This window comes from Patella vulgata, chromosome 5, assembly GCF_932274485.2.
Source record: "Patella vulgata chromosome 5, xgPatVulg1.2, whole genome shotgun sequence".
NCBI classification, from domain to species: Eukaryota; Metazoa; Mollusca; class Gastropoda; family Patellidae; genus Patella; species Patella vulgata.
In genome coordinates, this window is record NC_065883.2 from 48,663,863 (window position 1) to 48,683,461 (window position 19,599).

Here is a 19,599-nt window from a genome sequence, read left to right on the forward strand (position 1 = left end):
TATATTCTACGAATATTAGTGTGGTTGCGTTGTCAACATTTGAGAATAATCGGTCATAGGCTAGATTATCCGGTCTTTTACATTATCATAAACAAAGTCTAAGGGAGGTAACTAGTCCTAAAACAAGATGTTGACGCCCATGAAATTTATATAAGAATGCCATTTCCGAAAGTCCATTTGATTGCATTGTCAGTTCAATATCCAACACTCTTAATTTTTTTTTATTGTAAAATTTCTCTCTTCATGGGCCATATCTATGTTGTTTTTTTTATTGAATCCTAATTCGTCATCACGATTCATGTTTGTTTATAAATGCAAGTGTTATTGACAACTGTCCCAGACCCTCATTATTTATATGGCCCAACTTTTCTTCGGCGTACACCGGCACGGTATTAGACTAGGATAACAGTTCCGAAACTCGTGGAGTTGAAAAACATTAGTCTTATATACCGCCTCTACTTAATTATGGATGTAGGTCGGAAAAATGTAAAATTTGGCAATTTGACTGATACTCAACATCGACTTATACCCTGTATGGTAATGTTATGATGCCCCCTCTTCCAGACAAGACATAGGCTATAACTGTTTCAAATGACAAGTGCTAAATGAAGTATTTATGTGGTCTTTGGTGAAAGAAATGAAATGAAATGAAATGGGGTTTAACGTCCTACTGTTCTGCTCCTAACCTGGGCTAATGAAGACGAGCATATGCCATACAGTGTGCTATGAGGGAAATTTTGCCTGGGCAGCGGGGCTACGGCCTACTCTTATATCGAATTCCAACTGCCAAGGGATCTTTTACGTGCACGCCAATGTCTACACAGGACCTCAGTTTTTCGTCCCATAATGACTAGACAGCTGTCCTTGTCAGTCCCTCCGTCCTGCATCACTGACAAGGGAAACCATGCCGGAATATCAGGATGAACTCACAGGGATCGAACACCCGATCTCCAGGCTAGCGAGCCAGCGTCTGACCCCCTTAGCCACGTGATCCCCCCCTTTGGTGAAAGAGAGAGAGAGAGAGAGAGAAATGGGGTTTACCGTCCACTCGACACAAACTAGGTCACTTCGGGACTAACATATGGTTTAATTTTTTATTTACATAATTCGCTTGCGCGTAGGGGTCTTTAGGAGTGGGAGGAAACCGGAAGACCCGGAGAAAACCCATGAGGTTGACAGGCGACCCTACTCCTTGCCATGTACAACCGGGGATTCGAAACCACGCCAGTCGACTCAATGACAGACTTTATGATACAGCGCGCGCACGCTAACCATTCAGCCATCCACCCCACCCACCCCCCCTTTGGTGAAAGAAAACAGAGCTGTGGCTAGTGAAATGAAAGTTTAACGTCCTACTGTTTTGCTCTGAACTGGGCTAATGAAGATGGGCATACGCCATACAGTGTGCTATGTGGGAAATTTTGCCCGGACAGTGGCACTACGGCCTTCTCTTATATCGAAGTCTAACTTCAAGGGCTCTTGTACGTGCACGCCAATGTGTACATGGGACCTCATTTTTTTGTCCCATTTTAATGACTAGACAGCTGTCTTGTCTAGCCCTCTGTCCTGCATCACTGACAAGGGAGAACCACGCCGGAAAATCTGGAGTAACTTTCTCGGCCAATGCAGGGATCGACCACCCGACCTCCAGACTAGATAGCCAGTGTCTTACCGACTTAACCAAGGTGATCCCCGTTGTGGCTACAATTCCTGGATTTGAAGGTCAGGTATGATATGAAATGAATATTTTGAACCGGTTCACCAATGCAACCAATCCGTGACTGGTTAACTGATAGAGGGTTACATCCTTGATATAAATATACTTGTCGCGGGTTTTAAAAATAGAAATATATATATAAAGGTAGCTCAAAATTCATCTCTACATGTACATAGGTCAAGGGGGGATCATGTGGCTAAGTGGGTAAGACGCTGACTCGCTAGCCTTGAGGTCGGGTGTTCGATCCCTGCATTGGCCGAGAAAGTTCATCCTGATTGTCAGTGATGCAGGACGGAGGGCCTGACGAGGACAGCTGTCTAGTCGTTTGGATGGGACAAAAAAAAACAAGGTCCAGTGTACACATTGACGTGCACATAAAAGATCCCCTGGCAGTTGGAATTCGATACAAGAGTAGGCCATAGCGCTGCTGCCCGGGCAAAATTTCCCTCATAGCACACTGTATGGCGTAACCTTTTGCGTCTCTTCAAAATATTTCAAATCTTTTGTCATGGATCAACCATTGCAAATATCCGTGTTACAATTATATTTGAAATGTGTTAAACCAATTCTGCAACACATGTAATATTGGTGTAGTATATATCTTTGTTTATACACCCACATATCAATTTTGGCCCTGTTTGTCCGTACACTAGGTGTGAAATGTGAATCATTCCGATTGTGAGAGGACAAGCATTATCAATATACAGCTTTTCAGGACTTTGCCTTCCTTGGTTAATTCTCCCTTTTTCAAATGCAATAGATGCTGTGTTTATTCTTAATTGATCTTTTTCAAATTTGTGTTACACACTGGAATCATGAGAGGACGAAACCTATCAATATTCAGCATTCCACAACATTCCATTCCAGTGTCGGCCGAGAAAGTTCTTCGTGATTTCCAGACTTGGTTTCCTCCCCTTGTCAGAGGTGCAGGACAGAGGGCCTGACAAGGAGGGACAGCTGTCTAGTCGTTTGGATGGTACGAATGACCGAGGTCCTGTGCACACATTGGTGTGCACGTGAAAGATCCCTTGGCAGTTTGAATTCGATATAAGAGTAGGCTTTAGCGCCGCTGTCTGGATAAAATTCCATAATAGGACACTGTATAGCATATTTCCATGTCATTAGCCCTGTCGGAATAGGACATTAATCCCCATTTCATTTCATTCATTCCAAAGTTAACTCCTATTCCATCAATACCTTGAGCAAATAAGATAGAGGCTATAGGTTTTGGCCCAATTTGGTCAATATCCCAGTTTTTTCTTTCTTATATGCATATCAACACTTTCATAGCGCTAATGTAGACCTTTTTCTTGAACATTTTCCCTTGTCAGTGATGCCGGACAGAGGACCTGACATGGATGGCTGACTAGTCATACGGAAGGGACAAAAAAAACAAGGTACAGTGTAAACTCAATTGTGTGTGTGTGAAAGATCCCTTGGCAGATGGAATTTTATATAAGAGTACGCCATAGCTCTGCACACTGTGTGGCATATGCCCGTCTTCATTTCTCAAACAGCTGTGGATAAAAACTGTTAATATTTAAATGTGTATTTTGTATTTTATAACATTATATTTTTGTCTTTTAAATAAAGTATATGTATACATACTTGTAGTATATTTTGTCATATAATTCTGCAAGATTTTTAACTTTTCTGTGCAATACATTTAGAATTCTGACTGGTTATGGGTAGATAGAGAGCAATGGGGTAAAACATCCAATAGACATAAACTGTCCTTTGGGACTAAGTGATTCAATTCAAGTTGAATAATTCATCCGCACCAGGAATCTTTAGTAGTAGGAGGACCCAGAGAAAACCCATGTTCAAGTTGGGTGTGGAAACTAACCACTTGACTCAATGACAGACCTTATGATCTAAAGCGCACACGTTGGACCACTCAACTTTTAGCCTCACCCACGGGTCAGGAAAATTTGATTATTGGTTGAATGTACTTCCCATTTACTGCCGCAAATAATGAATAATTTTGAAGGTTTTAATGGTTGGTTATATTTTCGTAACTTTGCTCATAAAAATTTGACATTAGAATTGCATCCGTAAATGATGTTAATTTAATGTTAGATTTACGTTATAATGGTCGGTTAGATATCCATCATTTTGCTCATCCTTTTAACGACAATTTAACGTCAGGAAATGACGTTAATCTAGCGTAAAGTTTACGTCATTTTTACGTTATATTTACATCATTTTCTGACGTAAATCTAACGTAAAGTTTACGTCATTTTCTGACGTAAATCTAACGAAAATGACGTAAACTTTACGCAAATTTTACGTTAGATTTACGTCAGAAAATGACTGACCATTTTTACGTAAATGTAACGTAAAATTAACATCATATTGTTATGTGGGATTACCGTAAACATAATAAACATATTGGAGAATCGGGTTAGGGTAGGCTAACTGTGCACGCAATAACTTCTAAACTAGCTTTGGTGGCTTCAATATTTTTATTTCACCAACTGTACAGTTGCATAGGCCATGAACATGCCAAATTTCATTAACTTTCTATGTTGGCGTATCGAGTTATGCCAAATTTCATTAACTTTCTATGTTGGCGTATCGAGTTATACCACCGCAAAGTTCCTAGCACCCGGATTCGAGGCGGAGTTTGTGGGTTCAATAAACAACGGGTACCCCCACACTGCATCAAAAAACGACCCAAAACAGCTTTGGTGGGAAAATGTTTTTTTCTTTCTCGGAATCAAGAGATGAATAAACTACTAGAATGCAAAATTTCAGAAGGCTCCTATGTTGGCGTTTCGAGATATATTACCGTAAACATACTAAACATATTGGAGAATCGGGTTTGTGGGTTCAATAAACAACGGGTATACCCACACTGCGTCAAAAAACGACCCAAACCAGCTTTGGTGGGAAAATACTAGAATACAAAATTTCAGAAGGTTCCTATGCTGGCGTTTCGAGATATATTACCGTAAAAATAATAAACATATTGGAGAATCGGGTTAGGGTAGGCTAACTGTGTAAGCAAAAACTTCTAAACTAGCTTTGGTGGCTTCAATATCTTTACTTCACTAAATCGACAGATGAATAAGGCATGCACATGCCGAATTTCATTAACTGTCTATGTTGGCGTATGAGTTATACCACCACAAAGTTCCTAGCACTCGGATTCGAGGTGGAGTTTGTGGGTTCCATAAACAAGGGGTACGCCCACGCTGCATCAAAAAACGACCCAAACCAGCTTTGGTGGGAAAATGTTTTTTATTTCACGATATCAAGGGATGAATAAACTATTAGAATACAAAATTTCAGAAGGCTCCTATGTTGGCGTTTCGAGATATATTACCGTAAACATACTAAACATATGGGGGAATCGGCTTTGGGTAGGCTGACTGCACACGCAATAACTTCTAAACTAGCTTTGGTGGCTTCAATAATTTTATTGCACTAACTCGACAGATGAATAAGGTATGTACATGCCGAATTTCATTAACTTTCTATGTTGGCGTATCGAGTAAAGTTCCTAGCACCCGGATTCGAGGTGGAGTTTGTGGGTTCAATAAACAACGGATACGCCCACGTTGCATCAAAAAACGACCCAAACCAGCTTTGGTGGGAAAATGTTTTTTTATTTCACGGAATCAAGGGATGAATAAACTACTAGAATACAAAATTTCAGAAGGTTCCTATGCTGGCGTTTCGAGATATTTTACCGTAAACATACTAAACATATTGGAGAATCGGGTTAGGGTAGGCTAACTGCGCACGCAATAACTTCTAAACTAGCTTTGGTGGCTTCAATATTTTTTATTTCACCAACTGGGCAGTTGCATAAGCCATGAACATGCCAAATTTAATTAACTTTCTATGTTGGCGTATCGAGTTATACCACCGCAAATTTCCTAGCACCCGGATTCGAGGCGGAGTTTTTAGGTTCAATAAACAACGGGTACACCCACACTGCTTCAAAAAACGACCCAAACCAGCTTTGGTGGGAAAATGTTTTTTATTTCACGGAATCAAGGGATGAATAAACTATTAGAATACAAAATTTCAGAAGGTTCCAATGCTGGCATTTCGAGATATATTACCGTAAACATACTAAACATATTGGAGAATCGGGTTAGGGTAGGCTAACTGCGCACGCAATAACTTCTAAACTAGCTTCGGTGGCTTCAATATCTTTACTTCACTAAATCGACAGATGAATAAGGTATGCACATGCCGAATTTCATTAACTTTCTATGTTGGCGTATCGAGTTATACCACCACAAAGTTCCTAGCACCCGGATTCGAGGTGGAGTTTGTGGGTTCAATAAACAACGGGTACGCCCACGTTGCATCAAAAAACGACCTAAACCAGCGTTTGTGCGAAAATGTTTTTTTTTTTCACGGAATCAAGGGATGAATAAACTACTAGAATACAAAATTTCAGAAGGTTCCTATGCTGGCGTTTCGAGATATATTACCGTAAACATACTAAACATATGGGGAGAATCAGGTTAGGGTAGACTCACTACGCACGTAATAACTTCTAAACTAGCTTTGGTGGCTTCAATATTTTTATTTCACCAACTGGACAGTTGCAATGGCCATGAACATGCCAAATTTCATTAACTTTCTATGTTGGCGTATCCAGTTATACCACCGCAAAGTTCCTAGCACTCGGATTCGAGGCAGAGTTTGTGGGTTCAATAAACAACGGGTACACCCACACTGCGTCAAAAAACGACCCAAACCAGCTTTGGTGGGAAAATGTTTTTTATTTCACGGAATCAAGGGATGAATAAACTATTAGAATACAAAATTTCAGAAGGTTCCTATGCTGGGGTTTCGAGATATATTACCGTAAACATACTAAACATATTGGAGAATCGGGTTAGGGTAGGCTAACTGCGCACGCAATAACTTCTAAAGTAGCTTTGGTGGCTTCAATATTTTTATTTCACCAACTGTACAGTTGCATAGGCCATGAACATGCCAAATTTCATTAACTTTCTATGTTGGCGTATCGAGTTATGCCAAATTTCATTAACTTTCTATGTTGGCGTATCGAGTTATACCACCGCAAAGTTCCTAGCACCCGGACTCGAGGCGGAGTTTGTGGGTTCAATAAACAACGGGTACCCCCACACTGCATCAAAAAACGACCCAAACCAGCTTTGGTGGGAAAATGTTTTTTCTTTCTCGGAATCAAGAGATGAATAAACTACTAGAATGCAAAATTTCAGAAGGCTCCTATGTTGGCGTTTCGAGATATATTACCGTAAACATACTAAACATATTGGAGAATCAGGTTAGGGTAGGCTCACTGCGCACGTAAAAGCTTCTAAACTAGCTTTGGTGACTTCAATATCTTTATTTCACCAACTGGACAGGTGCATAAGGCATGAACATGGCAAATTTCATTAACTTTCTATGTGAGCGTATCGAGTTATACCACCGCAAATTTCCTAGCACCCGGATTCGAGGTGGAGTTTGTGTGTTCAATAAACAACGGGTACGCCCACGCTGCATCAAAAAACGACCCAAACCAGCTTTGGTGGGAAAATGTTTTTTCTTTATCGGAATCAAGAGATGAATAAACTACTAGAATGCAAAATTTCAGAAGGCTCCTATGTTGGCGTTTCGAGATATATTACCGTAAACACACTAAACATATTGGAGAATCGGGTTAGGGTAGGCTCACTGCGCACGTAATAAATTCTAAACTAGCTTTGGTGGCTTCAATATCTTTATTTCACCAACTGGACAGGTGCATAAGGCATGAACATGGCAAATTTCATTAACTTTCTATGTGAGCGTATCGAGTTATACCACCGCAAAATTCCTAGCACCCGGATTCGAGACCGAGTTTGTGGGTTCAATAAACAACGGGTACGCCCACACTGCATCAAAAAACGACCCAAACCAGCTTTGGTGGGAAAATGTTTTTATATTTCACGGAATCAAGGGATGAATAAACTACTAGAATACAAAATTTCAGAAGGTTCCTATGCTGGCGTTTCGAGATATTTTACCGTAAACATACTAAACATATTGGAGAATCGGGTTAGGGTAGGCTAACTGCGCACGCAATAACTTCTAAACTAGCTTTGGTGGCTTCAATATTTTTTATTTCACCAACTGGGCAGTTGCATAAGCCATGAACATGCCAAATTTAATTAACTTTCTATGTTGGCGTATCGAGTTATACCACCGCAAATTTCCTAGCACCCGGATTCGAGGCGGAGTTTTTAGGTTCAATAAACAACGGGTACACCCACACTGCTTCAAAAATCGACCCAAACCAGCTTTGGTGGGAAAATGTTTTTTATTTCACGGAATCAAGGGATGAATAAACTATTAGAATACAAAATTTCAGAAGGTTCCAATGCTGGCATTTCGAGATATATTACCGTAAACATACTAAACATATTGGAGAATCGGGTTAGGGTAGGCTAACTGCGCACGCAATAACTTCTAAACTAGCTTTGGTGGCTTCAATATCTTTACTTCACTAAATCGACAGATGAATAAGGTATGCACATGCCGAATTTCATTAACTTTCTATGTTGGCGTATCGAGTTATACCACCACAAAGTTCCTAGCACCCGGATTCGAGGTGGAGTTTGTGGGTTCAATAAACAACGGGTACACCCACGTTGCATCAAAAAACTACCTAAACCAGCTTTGGTGCGAAAATGTTTTTTATTTCACGGAATCAAGAGATGAATAAACTACTAGAATACAAAATTTCAGAAGGTTCATATGTTGGCGTTTCGAAATATATATTACCGTATAATATAACTCGATACGCCAATATAGAAAGTTAATGAAATTTGGCATGTTCATGGCCTATGCAACTGTCCAGTTGGTGAAATAAAAATATTGAAGCCACCAAAGCTAGCTTAGAAGTTATTGCGTGCGCGGTTAGCCTACCCTAACCCGATTCTCCAATATGTTTAGTATGTTTACGGTAATATATCTCGAAACGCCAGCATAGGAACCTTCTGAAATTTTGTATTCTAGTAGTTTATTCATCCCTTGATTCCGTGAAATAAAAAACATTTTCCAACCAAAGCTGGTTTGGGTCGTTTTTTGACGCAACGTGGGCGTGCTCGTTGTTTATTGAACCCACAAACTCCACCTCGAATCCGGGTGCTAGGAACTTTGCGGTGGTATAACTCGATACGCCAACATAGAAAGTTAATGAAATTTGGCATGTTCATGCCTTATGCACCTGTCTAGTTGGTGAAATAAAGATATTGAAGCCACCAAAGCTAGTTTAGAAGTTATTACGTGCGCAGTCAGCCTACCTCAACCCGATTCCCCCATATGTTTAGTATGTTTACGGTAATATCTCGAAACGCCAGCATAGGAGCCTTCTGAAATTTTGTATTCTAGTAGTTTATTCATTTCTTGATTCCGTGAAACAAAAAACATTTTCCCACCAAAGCTGGTTGGGGTACTTTTTGATGCAAAATGGACGTACCCGGTACCCTTTTTTGCATGCTCAGTTAGCCTAGTGTGCGATATTTTAGTATGTTTACGGTAATAGTACATTTTGGGGGTGTGGGGTGGGATCGGGGGATCTATTACATAATATTTTGCATAAATATGTTTTAAAATTTTATTTTCTAATATAAAGGTAACAATTATTTTCGTGATAATTATATCTAGGTTTTTCTTGGCGCTAGGAATACGTGCGCTTACTTGATTTCGAATCCGAGTGCTGGAAATGGAATACGGAGGGAGAATATGTCTGCTAACTTGATCTCGAATGCGGGTGCTGGAATACGGTGAAAGAATATTATGTCTGCTAATTTGATCTCGAATCCGCGTGCTGGAATATGGTGAGAAAATATGTCTGCTAACTTGATCTCGAATCCGGGTGCTGGAATACGGTTAGAGAATATAATATGTCTGCCAACTTGATCTCGAATCGGTATGCTGAAGTACGCTGAGAATTATGTCTGATAACTAGATCTCGAATCCGGGTGCCGGAATACGGGTGAGAGAGTCCGCTCGGTCTAAACATAGATAATACCGTATTATCTATGGTCTAAACAAGTTACGAATACGATGTCGATGACCGAAAGTGACAATCGGCGCAATTTGTAATTATAAATAAATAAATATAGCTATAATATTAAATTGTTTATTTTAATAAACTATTATCATCAATCTTTTATTACAATACATTGCAACGAAAGAAAACATTAAATGAGTTTCTTGTCAACAAAAATCACATACACGAGTTATCTCCCGTGAACCTCCGATTTGGGCACAAATCAGCGAGGCTTCTTAAATTCAACTAAATTGTTGTTTCCACAGTCAACATTTTTGGGGTTATTGGCTGTTATCTTGGAGTTATCGCGCGAATTGTTATTATGTGTTATTTTGGAGTTCAGCCTATTATCATAATCATAATCATGATGCATATATTTGAAATGAATTCCGGTAGTCTTTCAAATAAATTCACCTACACCATAGATAATGCCTACACAGCGCTTTTATCTGGCCTGTGGAGAGATCAAAATGTATTATACATTTAAAATAAGTGAATTTTGTGGGAGGAATCGTGGATTTTAGAAGTGAATTCCGGTGATTATAAATGAATTCCGGTGATTGTAAATGAATTCCGGTGAATTCCGGTGATTAGTCTATCCGCGTAGTACGTCCTGGTATCATCAAGTGCCTATCGATATTTATTTACTTACAGATTTTTGGGATTAATGCAAGTAGTGTCATAAATTTGTTATTGCATAACTTGTTCTTTTTCGTATCAGGATCACTGTTCTTGTTGGAGGTGTGATTGGATGTGATTTGTCACCTTTTACAATGACAACGTTATCTAGGCCCATATTTTAATTTATATCATATCAATAATAATTATGTATACTTTTGATGGCAGTGGTATGCATACAGGCTGATTGATAATCATAACCGACGTATTTGTAATAAACAAAAATATGAATGGCAATTTGAATATGCTTTAATAGTGAAACTATTGTCATTCTTTAGATAAACTTCATTGACATTAGTTCAGCTCGAGTGTAATGAGACCTACGTTCAGAGCTGAACTACATTGACATTAGTATTACTATTAGTAATACATGTACTAATAGACTATGGCCTACTATATATTGACAAATCACAATCAATCACACCACCAAAACATTCAGACCAACATAATAATAATAAACTTAAACTATGATAACATGAGAATACTCTGCTGAGCATAGACAATTAATTGTCAGCAGTACTAATCTAAATTGGATTCATTAAAATGGGTTTGTCTGTCCCGTCACACTTTTTGGGACACAATATAACTCTCCTAATTCAGCAAGAATGTTCAAACTTGGTATATAGGTGTTTATTAGGTGAATGCCTTGATTAGGGTGACCCGTGCACTCTACAGAAAGTTGGTCTCGACACGGCTAAATGTAGCAATGCAAAAGCTCGCTAGGGGCGCCACTGATACTATTTTTTATCACTGTCAAAAAATCTGACCGTAAAATCTGCCGTTTTTGTTCCGCGACTTCGAGAAGCTGTATGACCACCAACACCAATGACTTTTTACTTTTCGTGAAGAGGAGAAAACAGAGTTTGTGTCGAGTGTGGTTTGTTCATTCAGAAACGTATTTACGACTGATTTTTTATATTTTGAAAAAATAAAATTATCAGAAAAAGGCAAAAACGACGCTCGTCACTGGAAGTAAACATATTTTCTCATAAAATGACCCCTTTTCTAGTTATATTGACCTGTATTTCATTCACCAACCGTTGGAACTAGTGCCAGAGCTCGGGAAAACAAATCATGTGGAAGAAATGAAAAGATAACTCCACCGATGTGGGTGCAGACCACAGCAGCTCTCTTGTTATTGTGAACGTGTCAAACCAAGTTTCCCTTTTGCTAACAGTGGGCTGATTCTGAGGCACGATTTTCAAGTGCACTTTTTAGGGGTATAAAGTCTGGTGCACGGTTGGAATTCTTTCTCTAAAATTAATTTTTTTTTAAAAATTATCTCTTGGATTACTTTCCCTTTTGTTGGTGATCAAATGACAGCCATATGGAATCTGATACAAGAAAATGAAATGGGGTTTAATGTTCTACTCCTACTGGGCTAATGAAGAGGGCGGGGGCGTGGGTAGGGGGGAACACGCCATTGTAGTGTGCTATGAGGGGAAACTTTGCCAAAACAGCAGCGCAACAGCCTACTCTTATTTCGAATTCCAACTGTCAAGGTTTCTTTTATGCGTACATGGGACATCAGTTTTTTTATTCTATCCGAATGACTATGTTGTCACTTGCTATGTCAACCGTCGTACATCTGGGGGGAGGCTGGTGTGTATAACACAATGAACTTGCTCGGCACATGCAGGAATTGAACACGGCTTATCAAGTTGAGTGAGCCAATGTCCTACCCACTGAGCTACCGTGGCTCCCTTTTGCCAGAAAAGAGAATGGGCTAGATGAGTATGGGATGTCCAGTGCTCCATCCCCAGAATTCACTTTGTTTTGCGGATCAGAGAATCCGACAATGATAAGTTGAATGGAAAACAAGGTCGTATGTACGGATTTTTTTATCCATGTTGCAGACCCCATATCAAAACAAATAAATTATATAGCCCAAATTTAAAAATTCCAATAGATAGTTAATGGTCGGAAGAATATTTCCTGAAAATTTGATGCCAATATCTTCAATAGTTGCTGGGAAATGGTCTTCGGTCACTTTTTTGGCATATTTTAAAAAAAAGTGTATACTGACATCCATCAATTTGGGGTCTTAAAAGTGCAACAACTTTGTTATTTCTTAACCGATTTTTAATTTTTTTTTGGTTTCTTAAATAGGAAGGGGGCTAGAATGCTAGTAAATATTTAGTTTTAGTCAGATTCAAAAATATAAAAAAGCTTTTGCATTGCTACTAAATGTGCACGCTTCAGTTGCGTGTCTCGAACTGATTTCTGACTACCCCGCACTCTCTTTGAGTCGATAAATAGCCATGGCACGTGCAATTCTCTACAAATATATCAACTATTACAGCCGTAAAAAAATCTATTATTGACGATTTTGAATAGCAGTAAAATTTAGCTTCTTGGTTATTACAGCAGCTTTAGAAATTACGTTTGTTTTATTTTTTAAATTGCTTTATCATTAACTGTACCGTTAAGAGCCGCATCTTTTGGTTTAGTACAAATAATATCTCTGAAACACTCAGGTTAGACAAGAACATGATACTAGCAGTAGTTTCATTTTACTTTTACAAGTTTCTTAAAACAATTGTTGAGTTGTCTAAAATGCTTTTTTCTAAATTCAATTTCTTGTTCTAGCTTTCTGTTATGTTTCGTAAAAAAGTAGTCTTGGTTTATCCCTCATATAAAAACACTCAAGAAGAAATGTCTGAAAGCCCATAACATATTGAGAGTCTTATCAAACACTGATTTGGGAGCAGACCGTAAGGTCTTGCTCAGATTATATCGAGCATTAATAAGATCCAAACTCGACTATGCGTGTATTGTGTATGGGTCAGCCCGCGAGTCTTAACTCAAAGAGCTTGACACCATACACAACCAAGGACTTAGAATCAGTTTAGAAGCATTTCGTACATCTCCAGTGCAGAGTTTATACGTCGAGGCGCACGAGCCCTCATTGCACGACAGACGTGATAAACTTGCACTGCAGTATGCTACAAAAATTGCATCTCTGCCAAATCATATTTCATTTAACACCATATTTAGACCCTATCATGAACATCTATTTTTACTGAGAACTAATGTTATTCCATCATTCGGTATTTGCATCCAACCCCTTTTGTCAGAGGCCGGCATCAGTCATGACAGTATTGCGAATACCCCTTTGTTTCATACTCCACCCTGGACTATATCGCCTCCAAAGATTAATTTAGATCTAACAAAAAACAAAAAGAAAGATACTAGTTCCACGGTGTTTCAGTCTTTCTTTTGAGAGCTGAGGTCTAAATATGGTGATTATGCTCTGATTTACACAGATGGTTCCAAAGATGGTGATCGGGTGGCTTCGGCTACCGTCACACCATCTGGAATCATTTCTGTCAGACTTCCACCTGCTGCTTCCATATTTACTGCTGAACTTCAGGCCATCTTTCAGGCTTTGGAGTTCATTCAATCATCTTCTACTTTAAAACACGTTATATTTACTGATTCTCTGTCCTCTTTACAAGCAATAAACAATAAACAGCTTGTACACACATTAGTAGCAGACATTTATCGTCTGCTACTATCACACGAGTTTATCAACAAGGACACAGTCCTTTGCTAGTCTTTTGCTGGCTCCCCAGTCACGTTGATATTAAAGGGAATGATCAGGCAGACTTAGCTGCCAAGTCTGCTTTAGATCTTCCCATATCAAAATTCCTTTTATCATTTACCGATTTTAAATCCCCCATTAATTCTTTTATATATGGCCGCTGGCAACGGTCTTGCAGGGGTAGAAACTAACCTGAAATGGTCACTAGCCATTTGGGCTAGTAGCTTTTAGATCTTACTAGCCCAGCCAACATTCTACTAGCCCAGTAAGAAACTGACACCAGACGTAAAAATTCTGATTTAGACTGTTGTTTTTTTCATCATTAATCAATCAAAAACACCAAAATACATGCACTTAAATTTATTTTGGCACATTTAATAACACAACAAATAGACTTTGTTCATTGTTGCCTCTGTTTTTTCATCAAATAATGAATTCATTAATCAGTCATGAAGACATATATTAAAATTCAATTTGGCACATTTCATTTCATATTTCATATTTGTCCTTTGGAAGTTTAATCTTCAATACAATAGATTTTTTCAGGGGCCTCATTTGTATTTATATTTCATTTATGTTTTATAAATTCAGTTGTGATGTGCAAAATAATATGATGTAATGTCCTTAAAATTTAATATCCATGTTCTTCGTTAAATTGCCTCATGTATATATATCAACGATTAGGTTAGGCGATTTATGATACCCTCCCTTGTTATCATACAAAGAATATCAAGGCTACGGTGCCCTACCTGCAAGCTGTTAAAAATCTTAAAACTAAAACCGCTATGTCCCGCCTTAGTCTAAGCACACATTCCCTTGAAATAGAGAGAGAGAGGGCGATACAAGAATAGACCTGCACATCTGCGGTTTTGCACAAACTGCCCTCAACAGAAAGTTGAAAATGAGTATCATTTTCTCATTGAATGCAACCGCTATGAGGAACTCCGTAAGACAATTGTTTATGGGGCATTTGAGACCCAAATGTATCCATTTTCATTCAAAAACATGTTTAACCCACCGTTTGCTCTGGCAAAAGCAGTGTGCAACTTTGTGCATCAGGCTTTCAAAATAAGGGATGTGGCACCCACTTCTATATAAACCAAAAAATAAGTAAATAAATAAATAAACAACCAACAATTCAAAGACCTCTTCACGTTTAGTTTAAGCGACTATGGCATATATTCAAAACTTTGGTTTATATTTTGCACATACTGCCTCAATGTATGTACATGTAAATGTACATTTCATTCACTTTTATGTATCTTTCATCTACTTTTTATATATTTTTCATCCATTTTTTTTTTTTATGTATTTTTCATCCACTTTATAATGTATTTAGCATGCTGCCCGAAAAGGGTGTTTTATGTAATAAAATCTAGGTTGTTTTGTGTCGCTCTCGAATTGGTCATACCTTTTTAACTCACATTTTCATTTTGAAGTGAGAGCCTCAACCGGAAATGTGTTCACTGTCATGTTCCTTTGACAGTGAAACACATCTTGATTGAGTGCAAACATCTCAAGTATATTAGATCTAAATACTACCGTTGCCAGTCAGTACGTCAGCTATTTGCTCAACTGGAGCTATATAATTTATTTTCTGTGATATTTGTTTTGATTTACATATATTAATTCATTTATGTGATATTGTTTTAGTTTGTTTCGTTGGATTCACCATGTGTTTGGCGCAATATAGCCCGGTTGGAGCTGACGTGCCATTAAACAACATTTCATTTTCATTTTGCTTTGATTCTAGTTAAGTGAGAGTGATGAAACTTGGTGTATAGTTTCATCACATCAATACCATGACAAAGTTTGATTATGAGAGCATTTTCGGCTCAGGGTAAGCAAAGCCATAGGCAATTTGATTGGTCAAGACTTTATAGCTCGACTACTTTTATTCTAATTGAGTGATAGTAGTGAAAGTGGAGAGGCTCCTGATTACCTCTGCAAATTAATTCAACGGGATATTCCAAAACGACAGTGGCGTTCAGAAAATCTCAATCAGCTAGTGGTACCAAAGTGGAAACTTGCTACCTTTGGACAAAGAGCGTTTGCTGTTGCTACCGCTGAAAGATGGAATGCACTTCCAGTTGAACTCCGTTTTGTGACTTCTTTATCAATCTTCAAATCTCGATTAAAAACTCATCTTTTCAAAACTCATTACAGAAATTGACCAAAAAAACCATAGAGCCAAAAGACTTTTGTATAGTTGTATGCGCTATGAGCACAATTTGTGGATTTGGCGCTATATAAATGGACATATTATTATTATTAACTTTGTGTATAGTTTTATTAAATCAATACCTGAACAAGGTACGATGCTGAGCGAGCATTTTTTGCTTCGCAAAGTAGAGACTTCAATCTGATTGGTTGATACTTCTAATTAAGGTAAAATGTTCCAAATTGGTGTAGGTGTCTATTACGTGAATGCCTTGACATAGTTCGTTCATGCGCATTTTCCACTACAGCTAAGCAGAGATGAGCAATTTGATTGCTTGAGGCTTTGGAACACGATAACTTTGGTTCTAATTGGGTGAGAGCGATGAAACTCCTGAGTATAGATTCATTACATCAATACATTGACTAAGTTGATGATGAGAATTTTCTGCTTAGGCTAAGTAGTGATAAGCAATTTGATTGGTCGAGACTTTGGATAATAACAATTCTGCTTTTAATTGGAGTATAGATATTCATCAGGCGAATGTCTTGACTGTGTTCAATGATTAAATTTTTCCTGTTAAAGCTAAGCAGAGCTAAGCAATTTCTTTGGTCGATGCTTTGGTACAAGATAACTTTGATTCCAACTGATAGAGAGTGATGAAACTTAGTGTAAAGTTTCACTCACTACCAGGTACTTCAAAACCTGAGTTTGATAGTGAACATTATATGCTTCTAAGCATAGATAATCAGTTTGATTACTCGATACTTTTGAAAAAGATAAATGTGCAATTAATCAATGTGTCATCTATTTTTTTTTTATTTCTGCGGGGGACATCAACCTCACTGTTGGCTCTATTGTGAAAGTCAGTATGCCAATGTCATGACATTAATTAAAGCCATAAGTTATAATTGAAAATTATTATTGTTGCTTACAGTAGCATTTATTTATCCTGTCTGTAAGCTTTTATAAGGTAATAAAGCAGGAAGAATTATATAATGATACTGATAAAATATATCCTTATACATCATATCAATAGAAATTTAATTAATTTCCTGATAAGGCTTTAAATCTCTATCAAAGTGACTTCTGGACAAGATATAACTGTTACTTGTGTTATAGTGTCAGATGATTGAAATTATAGGCTTAACATTGGTATCACGATATTTTGGAATGTGTAAGTAGTATACGGATGAAAATTATATCATTTTGAAATATCAAAACATATCATTTTGAAATATCAAAACATATCAGTTTTAACATCTGAAAATAAGTGAGCTGTTTGGTATTCTGAATATAATTAAGTAAATCATATTTGCAGTCTTGAATCAATACAAACAAAATAATGTATGAATGTTCAACTGCTTATTATATGTATGTTTTAATATTTCAGATAAAAACTAAACTGTACATATACAGTAATAACTTATATAACCTGTACAACCAAAACCAAAAGACAACATGGAGCAGTGGAATTGGCACCAGTTTTGTGGTCATAATGAAAACTTTACCATTTGGAGTAACAATGATTTTGGACTTTGTTTTGAAGAAATTGTTATTATATTACCACCGCTGGTTCTACTAGCTATTTTAAGTTCATATTATATTGCCAGAACACAAGTTAGATTGAATGATTCAGATTTATATGTTGTCTGGTTCTGGTTTATGAAGATCAGATTTGTCTGTACTATATTTCTATCACTGGCATCAGTAGTACAAATACTTTTTACATTTTTTTTACTGAAAATATCTCTAAGTGTAGTTGATTATGTTGTGTGTGTAGTATCAGTATTTACGTGGGGTTTACATGCCATCTATATTTGGAATTTACGATATTTTCATACTGTACCATTACGAGGACCGACAAGTGCTATAGTCGTATTTTTGTTAACAGTTGTCTCGTTGGTTGTGCATATGCGTTCAGTCATTTTACAACACATTGATTATTTAGTAAACCGTAATGCAGCTGAAGAATATACTATTTATATTAAGTTAGGATTAGAGTTAATTTATTTATTAACTTTGTTTCCATCTAAAACACGACATTATAGAACAGATTTGTTTTATGGAAGTATAAACTATGATACTCCCGAAACAGAACAGGTTACCTGGGAACATATACATAGTTATGGTGGAACTGATCAATCTGTCATGACAGCAGAATTATTGGAAGCCGAATCAACTTCCAATATCTTTTCTAAACTCTCATTTTATTGGCTAAATCATATGTTTAAAAAGGGTTTAAATGGCAGACTAAATAATGCAACTGACTTACTAAGACTACCTAAACGATTAAATTCTGTTAATATTGAACAGAAATTCCAGAAAGTTTTAAGTGGGAATACTGCTGACCATAGAGATTTAGAAAATAATATGACACAAAGGTCATGTGAACAGAATTCCACGCTAAATCATGATCCAACTGTTCAAATAATCGACTATGTTCAAAGAAAGAAAAAAGTCACCAAACAAAAATCATTACTCAAATGTTTAAACAGTGCATTTGGATGTGAATATTATTGTTTAGGAATATTAAAACTGATAGCAGATGCATTAGGATTTGCTGGACCTGTGTTGTTAAATATGTTGATATCATACATTGAAAATAAAAATGAACCTCAAAATCACGGATATTTGTATGCAGGAGGACTGATGGCTACAACTTTTCTTGGTACAATATTTTCTACACAGTTTGATTATCATGTATCTGTGGTGGGTTTAAAGATACGTTGTGCTTTAGTAACAATCATTTACCAAAAAACATTATCTGTTAGCAGTGTTCAGATGGCTAAATTTGATACCGGACAAATTGTCAATTTTATGAGTACTGACACCAACAGAATTGTAAATTTCTGTCCCAGTTTTCATGCAATTTGGAGTTTACCATTCCAAGTTTCTTTCTCTTTATATTTACTACATCAACAAGTGGGCCTGTCATTCTTAGCTGGATTAACGTTTGCTATAATACTGATTCCAATAAACAGACAGTTGGCTATTAAAATAGGTGATCTCAGTAAAAAAATGATGGGCCAAAAAGACAGTCGTGTTAAGGTAAAAACATTACCAAATCAAAACATTACCAAATCAAATTGGTAGAATATACTATTATATACTATCCCTTCATTATATTTTATCCTTTATTTCGTTTGACAGAGTAGCTTACATTTTTGTTCCAGTGGGGCAAAGACTAATATTTCCTGGACAGTATGTTTTCTTCAAACTCAAACTCCATGAAAAAAACGTGCTGTAATTTGAGCCTTCAAAGTTCTATTTGAGTGTCCCCTTTTTCTTTTGAAATCTAATGGGGTTTAATGTTTGTTTTCTGAACAAACTGGGCTAACTTTGTTCTTCTGAGTTAGCAATAAAAACACAAATGTTCTTTCTTGATTTTGACTTGCGCCTTGTTTGACCACAACTGGCGTTAAACTTCTGCGTTAAAGCTTTAAAACTTTTATACTTTTATAAACACT

General features: G+C 37.3%; 1 protein-coding gene across 3 annotated transcripts in view; it reads left to right on the plus strand.

Annotated features, from left to right (window-relative positions):
- The first annotated feature begins 10,072 nt into the window (after positions 1-10,072).
- LOC126821156 (ATP-binding cassette sub-family C member 10) overlaps positions 10,073-19,599 on the plus strand; it is a 79,347-nt gene continuing 69,820 nt past the window's right edge. Inside the window, exons 1-2 of one of the 3 annotated variants that reach the window (XM_050549509.2) lie at positions 10,073-10,418; positions 17,523-19,180. In XM_050549509.2, coding sequence (XP_050405466.1) covers positions 17,591-19,180 — 1,590 coding nt within the window. In that variant the 5' untranslated portion in view covers positions 10,073-10,418; positions 17,523-17,590. The remainder of the gene's footprint in view (positions 10,419-17,522; positions 19,181-19,599) is intronic. The other 2 variants (XM_056101088.1, XM_050549508.2) reach the window with 2 other exon arrangements.